Below are 8,186 nucleotides of genomic sequence, written 5' to 3'. Positions count from 1 at the left end.
AGCAAGAAATATTTTGCATTCGGCCAACTTTGGGCCAGTAGCTTGGGTAGCGGTGGTCAGAGAACGCTTGCTGGCGGAGTGCCAAAGAGTGATGGCACAGTTGGGGAGGAATAACCCAACCAATACAAAGGTTGGCCAATTGCTCACATTGATTTTTCCTTTAAGAGAAGTTTTTCCTCTCGCCCTGCGTCCTCTCTGCCACTTTGAAGATGATCGCTTGGTGGGCCAAGGCACTAATGCTCCTCTGTCGCAAATGCAAATCTTGGTAGTGCCGGATGAGAGGGAAACACAGTAGCAGCATGTGGGCACTGGGGATTTTCCTGGTCCATCGACAACAGTGGTATCCTCTGGAGCCCAAGAGATGGCCACTGCAGGTGCAGGATCAGCAAGCCGCAAGCGCGGCAGGGAGGAACATCAATTTTCTACACCACCTTTGGCGACGACATCTCTTCTTTCGGAGGATTCTGCAGTGGCTCGCTGGCGCCACCGAATGCAGGAGAGAGTGGGTAGTGCTACTCCGCTGAGGACGGGCTCTCCGGTTGCGGATGTTCCCACTCAATAGGAAACTTTTGGCACTACCAATGCGGCTGCCTCGACGGGAGGTACTCTTCCCGCAGCGCTACCTTGGGAGGCTATGACAGCGACTCCTGCTGACCAATTGCAGGCATGCGGTACTTTTTTGAGTAGATTTGCAAAGTCTATTTGTGCGGCTTGGCCAGCCCCCGCCCACAGAGGGAAGTGTCAATGAGCTGGAAGCGCAGGTAGCGGCCTCGCAGACTCTCATTGCCGAGTTGTCTACTCAAAATGAAGAGTTGACTGCAACAACTCACCAACAAGGGGCAAAAATAAAAATTTTACGAGGGGCTAATGCTGAGTTTGTGGCCTCTATTCAATAGGAACTTCTCCAGTTGACAACGCAGCATAGCCTAGCCTCTTACTTAGCCTCGCACCCTGGTGCTGTAATGATCAATATGAATGACTTGGATGCGTTGGCAGTGGATATGCAAGAAGTTTTTTTGGATAATCAACTACAAAGCTGGAGCACACGCTTGGCTGCTGAGGTGAGAGCATAGCCACCCACTCAGTAGGTTGTGGTGCAACACCCCGAGTCATCCAACACTGACAGAGGTAAGAGTGTTGTTCCCGAGGGTTTTTGATGTTGCTGATTGGGCACAAGCTACAGAGGATTGTGCTGAAGCCCAGGCTCATGTATCTCGTTTGCAAAAAATGATTCGTCGATTTCGTAAGGAGCGGCGGAGGGTCTGTTTTTGGGTGGAGACCTTAGCTCATTCTTTTTCTCTCAGTCTACCACCTTGCCCTCCATTTTGGTCTTCTCTTAATAGATACCTTTCTCGCTATTATCCTTTACATACACCTCTTGCTCCTCTGCCACAGGCGCCTCAATATATTTCTTTGCCAACGCAGTTTATTCCTCGGGCTCCCTGGCCGGAACATATTGAGATAGATCCACGTCTTTTGGATGATGTCTATCGGGCACATACTGCAGATTTTAGAGGCTTTGGCTATTTTGATATTTCCTCTTCACCAGAGCAGGGTGCAGAGCAACCACCGAAACCTTCCAACCGGAGGGGCTGAGTGTGGGTTCGCGCAATCCACCGTGCGTGCCAAGTGTTACGGCATTAGCCGCACATGCGGTCCTGCGGAGGTCTGGACACTACAGATCAGGGGTATGCGGTATGCGGTGGCCGTAGCGGCAGTTCTTCACAGGATATCATGGGACAGGAGTGTGTGCACCGTTCCCGATCTACGCTGGAGCAGCGGTTGTATATGGAGGGGCATACCTGTCTTTTGATGTGATTTAACCAATCTCTATGATATTTAGGGCATCTACTGTTGTAACTCTGTGTCTGGATATACATGAATGAAGCAAGAGGTGTTCTGGGCCTATGTATTGTTGTACTTCATTCTCTTGTCATTCTATATGTTGATGTTCATATAATGTAGTTGCGGGTAATCATTCCCGTAATGCCTATTGCTCGTGTGCGGGCAATAGCCATTACAGAAACCTGTGTGGCTCAAGCCAATCGTTAATCGGCTTGTAATTGATTACAAGTCGCTTTCTTTCCTCTTTTCTGTTCAGAGTGATTGTTGACATAAAATGCCTGGCAAGCAAAAGCATTGCTACTTGGAGAAATTAATCCATTCTTTAGCAACTGTCCAATCTCTTCATTGCACAGTTTGGTGTCTTCTAAAGACATGCCTAGATGGGTAGCTTTGAATCCTGCAGTAGGAGGGTTCCCAGGGAGAGACACCCAGTACTCTTCTCTATCCCAAAATTCCAATGGGTTGTCACTAGTGTGTAGTGTAAGCGATTCTCTGATTGCTTCCAGTTCATTGGCATACTTACCTCGATCTGATAGAAACCATTGCTGAAATCTTTCTTCTTTCTCAGGATTAGGGAGAGTTGGAATCCTAAAAACTGCATGACCAACGCAGCAACGAACAAAGATATTACATTATCAAAGTTTTCTCTACCTTTGGGTCCTCCCTGCATAATGTAGGTTTTACTTTCAACACTCAAATCGTCCCACCATGCTCTCAACATACCTTGAAATCCGGCCACAATTATAGAGACATGTTGTCTCTGAGTTAATTCCTTATACAAGATACCATAATGAGCAGAATTATATATAAATTCAAACACTTTCCAGATCTCTTCCAGTGAGACCATCTATGTCAAGAATGGTCATATCCCCAATCTTACTTACCCCTTTTAAGCTAGTAGAGGAAGAGGTAGGCGATTCTACCTTCATCTTTCCAGTCTCTCTACTGACAGGGTTCATAATTCTAGTTTCTTCATCAGTGGTGATATCTGATTCATCGTCAAAAGAAGTCGTCAGGTCTGCAAATATATATGGTATTTGCACATCCATCTCATCTAACTCTATGTCATCATATTTGACACAAGAGTCATCTTGTACGACAATCCAATCAATATCCTCGGGCAAAATGTTACGAATTTCTTCAGCTAGTTGCTGCCTTTGTGCCCATGTATGTACCTCTGCATTTTCCCCCCAACGAAAATTAGGATCAAAGCCATCAGCGAGATCCTCGTCAATAAATGGAGACATGTGAGGTGGAAATTGAGCGACAGATTCAATTGCTAGCTCCTGTTGAACTGCAGAAAACATTCGTGGGAATGTTTTGTCTTCACTAGTGCCACCAAAAGTGATGACAGGTTGTTGTTGAAGCTTAGATTCAGGGATGAATATTGGTCTAGCAAGAGACATAGGTGAAGTGAAGACTGCTAGCTTAGATAATACCTGGTATTGCAAAGCAGCCAGTTCTTTGATGGCATTGGTATGCCAATTTGAAGCAGCCTCCAGTGGTTGCAACCTTGAATTCGGAGAAGGCACGATGTATGGTTGACTGCTCGACATATCTTTATCATTGATTGCCTCATTGGTGAGACATTCGATTCCATTGATGGCGAAGTCAGTGGCAATTATTCGGTTGTCGAAGGCAAAATGTATGGTTGACTGGTCGACATATCTTTATCATTGATTGCCTCGGTGAGACATTCAATTCCATTGATGGCGAAGTCAGTGGCAATTATTCGGTTGCAAAGCTTGCATCTGAACAGACCTTCAAAATATTTGTAGGTCTCTGGATGTATGCACATTAGCTTTGGATGACCTTTACTTGAAGACACTGCAGAACTAGTTGATGCAGTCTGATATTGCGGTGGAGCAAGAACAGAAGCAAGTTCTCGCTTAGACTTTGATTTTCCTTGAACTTTGTACTGGTCTGTTGAGGCCAAACGCTCAATCTTCATAGGTTCAGGTTGATGAACTTCATTCATAAGAGTCTTGGAAATATTTACTTTCCAATCAGCAAGAAATTGGACCTGTTGCCATTCTACCATTTCAGGTAGAGTACCCAAAGTAGTTTCATCTACTTTCATAACTATATTCTGTCCTTTGGATGATTTTGAATCCTGTAAATATCCAAGATTGTAGACAGAAGGGATGCATGTATTCACTGTGCGAACAATCATCCTATAGGCTATCTGCAGATGATCAGCAGTATTCTTCATATCAAGACCATTTGTCTTGATCAGCAAAGATACTACTTCATTGAAGTATCTATCAGATAGGTTGCAAGAGAAGTTAGGGAAGCATTCTATATATATAGGACCATTGGACAGGCTTCCTTGTAGGATGCTGATTGTTTGATCATTCAAGTTCTTGTGTCTAGTGTCTAGTAAAGCTTCTATACATGACACATTAAGTCCCTTACGGAAGAGAGGTATTATGCCTACTGCTATATACCGTATATGCACAAACTGGTGGTTTCTTTTTAAAGCCTTTTCTCTGAATTTTGATAGCTCTTCGAACAGATGGATGACATGATCATCATTATCACTGTCCTTGATGCTAAGCTTTCCATGAGTCTGATGGTACAAAGTATTTGCTGATAAAGAAAAGAGTTTGTTGTGCCTATATACCTGTTTACCAGTCACAGCTGGTAAACTCCATTTGGCTTGAGGAGTAGATTCCTCTACTTCGATACTGTCTGTGAGTAGCTTCTTGAATGAAGAGATAATCATGGCCATTGATGAAGGAAGGTTGGGAGTTAGAGGTTTCTTCAGGTGTAACTTCTTAGCCAAGCTGGAATTGAAATTCTTAGAGTAAGCTTCTGAAACTTCAGCGTCTAAATGGCACCTTGCCTAAGCGAGTGCGACTATTAAGCTTTACTTAATTTCAATGATAATGCTCGCGCATATCGGATAAGTTACTTGGTAAGAGAAGAAACTATTACCATCAACTTTCATGCAACAACGATGGACAACTGGCTCTGATACCAATTAGATAGCGGAATATAGGAATACACAGGAATCCTCAAACACAGACAAGATCAAATAAGAATACTGTTCTTAGCAGAGATGAGGCGCAAATAATTAATACGAGATGAACATAGATGAACACAAACGATTAACAAACCTTACTAACACAGGTGAGCAAGATGGTGTATTGGTAATATATATTGATTTCATGGATAGAACAGGGTTACAACGTGAAGGGTAGTGATGACTAATACAACAGAGCTTCTCATAACACTAGATAGAAGGCTTATCAAAGACGCCCTTCTACAAACGAAAACCCTTTCTTATATACATGAGGAAGGTTGGGCGTTCTTCGACGCGTGGAAAGATATTGCAGATATTATTGATAGTGGGATACAGCTGTCTTAGTGGGATACAGCTGTCTCAGTGCACCACATAAAGTGGGTAGGTGTAATACAGATTGTCCAAAAAGGTAAAAGGTGTACAACTATTATAAAAGAAAGGAAGTGGTCATTATTGGTATGGACATAAGGATTTCTGCCAAAAGTAGATGCCGTCGAAAGTGGAGGAGTTGAGCTGTCAAGTGGAGGAGTTGAGTTGTCACTATCATTCTTCCCCTTTTTTGATTCGCGAGAGTAAATCGGCGATATTATTCTTATGACCTGGCACATATTCATAGGAAATATCAAAGTGACTAAGTTTGTAAGACCATCGAAAAATGCGGGTGTTACCCACTTTTCTAGCATTTTTTTCTTGTAAAAACTTTCCAAAGTGCTTAAGGTCACTGCGAAGTGTAAATGGGATTCCCATCAAAAATAGGCGGAAAGCCAAAACTGAATTTACTCCTGCAAGCAGTTCTCTTTGAATAGAATGATACTTGACCTCTGGATCTTTGAAACGTCCAGATGCCCATCGATAGATGACAGGGCCATTTTCTGTTTCCTCACATAGGATACCACCCCAAGCTTCTTCAGATGCGTCTGAGTATACCACTAAGGGTTTGTCAGAGGGAATTTGTAGAGGCGGTAAATGGCTACAGACCTTCTTTATTTGTTGAACTGTCTTTGTCATCTGGTCAGTCCAGAAGAACTGAGTGCTGCGTTCTAGTTCCTTAAAGATAAGCAGATCTTTAGCCAGATGAGGATACTGGGGAGCTATCCATTGCAAGCAGCCAACAAACGACTGAAGCTGCTTCTTTTCAGTAAAAACCTCAGTAAAACTTTGTAGTTTGTTAAGGACATGAGGCTGCATTTTAATACATCCTCATAAAATTTCCACTCCCAGAAAAGCTACCTGAGATTGACAAAGCTCAATCTTCTTTAAGCTCAGAACAAGTCCAGTTTTTTGCAATTTCTTTAAGAACAGATGTAAATGTTTGACATGGCTATTGACATCTTTGGAATATACCAAAATATCATCAATATACAAAAGTAGGAATTTTCTGCAATCTACAAAAATGATTTCAATCCTCTCTTGGCAAAGAGAAGGAGCAGGTTTAATGCCCATGGGCAGAACATTCCACTCAAACATTCCTTGTGGCACTATAAAACTTGTTTTGTGCCTGTCAGCTGGATGTATTTTAAATTGCCAAAAACCACTTTTAAGATCAAATTTAGAAAATAATTTACAGCTCTTGATTCTTCGAAGCAGATCGTCCTTGAGAGGTAGAGGAAACCTGCGTGGCTCAAGTCAATCGTTAATCGGCTTGTAATTGATTACAAGTCGCTTCTTTCCTCTTTTCTGTTCAGAGTGATTGTTGACATAAAATGCCTGGCAAGCAAAAGCATTGTTACTTGGAGAAATTAATCCATTCTTTAGCAACTATCCAATCTCTTCATTGCAGAGTTTGGTGTCTTCTAAAGACATGCCTGGATGGGTAGCTTTCAGTCCTGCAGTAGGAGGGTTCCCAGGGAGAGACACCTAGTACTCTTCTCTATCCCAAAATTCCAATGGGTTGTCACTAGTGTGTAGTGTAAGCAATTATCTGATTGCTTCCAATTCATTGGCATACTTACTTTGTTATGATAGAAACCATTGCTGAAATCTTTCTTCTTTCTCAGGATTAGGGAGAGTTGGAATCATCCCCCCTAAAAGAAGAGCACCGCGAGGTTTAGTGCTTACCTGATGAGGAATATCCCAAACAAAAATTGTATAGAGAGATCAGGTAAGACTGAGAAAGGTGTTATGTGAGAAACTAGATCTGCTCCAAGAGTAAGATCAGTATTTGGATGAGGATGCAGATAAAGGGTAATAAGAAACTTCACTGTCCGATTGGCAATCTTACAAGACACAACCTTTTGAATTCGCTTTGGAAAAAGGCTTCTCTGTTGCGATCTTGGATCTTAGTGGTAGATCCTAAAAACTGCATGACCAACGCAACAAAGAACAAAGATATTACATTATCAAAGTTTTCTCTACCTTCGGGTCCTCCCTGCATAATGTAGGTTTTACTTTCAGCACTCAAATCGTCCCACCATGCTCTCAACATACCTTGACATCTAGCCACAATCATAGAGACAGATTGTCTCTGAGTTAATTCCTTATACAAGATACCATAATGAGCAGAAATATATATAAATTCAGACACTTTCCAGATCTCTTCCTGTGAGACCATCTATGTCAAGATGGTCATATCCCCAATCTCACTTTCCCCTTTTAAGCTAGTAGAGGAAGAGGTAGGCGATTCTACCTTCATCTTTCCGGTCTCTCTACTGACAGGGTTCATAATTCTAGTTTCTTCATCAGTGCTGATATCTGATTCATCGTGAGAAGAAGCCGTCAGGTCTGGAAATATATGTGGTATCTGCACATCCATCTCATCTAACTCTATGTCATCTTATTTGACACAAGAGTCATCTTGTAGGACAATCATCCTCGGGTAAAATGTTACAAATTTCTTCAGCTAGTTGCTGCCTTTGTGCCCATGTTTGTACCTGTGCATTTTCCCCCCAACGAAAATTAGGATCAAAGCCATCAGCGAGATCCTCGTCAATAAATGGAGACATGTGAGGTGGAAATTGAGCGATAGATTCAATTGCTAGCTCCTGTTGAACTGCAGAAAACATTCTTGGGAATGTTTTGTCTTCACTAGTGCCACCAAAAGTGATGACAGGTTGTTGTTGAAGCTTAGAGTCAGGGATGAATATTGGTCTAGCAAGAGACATAGGTGAAGTGAAGACTGCTAGCTTAGATAATACCTAGTATTGCAAAGCAGCCAGTTCTTTGATGGCATTGGTATGCCAATTTGAAGCAGCCTCCAGTGGTTGCAACCTTGAATTCGGAAAAGGCAGGATGTATGGTTGACTGGTCGACATATCTTTATCATTGATTGCCTCCTTGGTGAGACATTCGATTCCATTGATGGCGAAGTCAGTGGAAA

General features: G+C 42.5%; 1 protein-coding gene across 1 annotated transcript; it reads right to left on the bottom strand.

The window, feature by feature from the left end:
- Positions 1-3,466: 3,466 nt before the first annotated feature.
- Positions 3,467-4,570, bottom strand: LOC147453054 (uncharacterized). The gene has a single exon (XM_086519339.1). The coding sequence runs from the start codon at positions 4,568-4,570 to the stop codon at positions 3,467-3,469; it is 1,104 nt and encodes a 367-aa protein (XP_086375465.1).
- Between the last annotated feature and the right edge of the window lie 3,616 nt (positions 4,571-8,186).

This window comes from Adiantum capillus-veneris, chromosome 8 (genome assembly GCF_014529385.1).
Source record: "Adiantum capillus-veneris isolate H3 chromosome 8, ASM1452938v2, whole genome shotgun sequence".
NCBI lineage: Eukaryota > Viridiplantae > Streptophyta > Polypodiopsida > Polypodiales > Pteridaceae > Adiantum > Adiantum capillus-veneris.
Note: the sequence above shows the minus strand (reverse complement) of the source record. Positions and strands in the feature narration are given on the sequence as shown.

Bases quoted from the DNA above. Each gene is read 5' to 3' on its own strand.
- LOC147453054 (XM_086519339.1), bottom strand. From the start codon at position 4,570: ATGATTATCTCTTCATTCAAGAAGCTACTCACAGACAGTATCGAAGTA.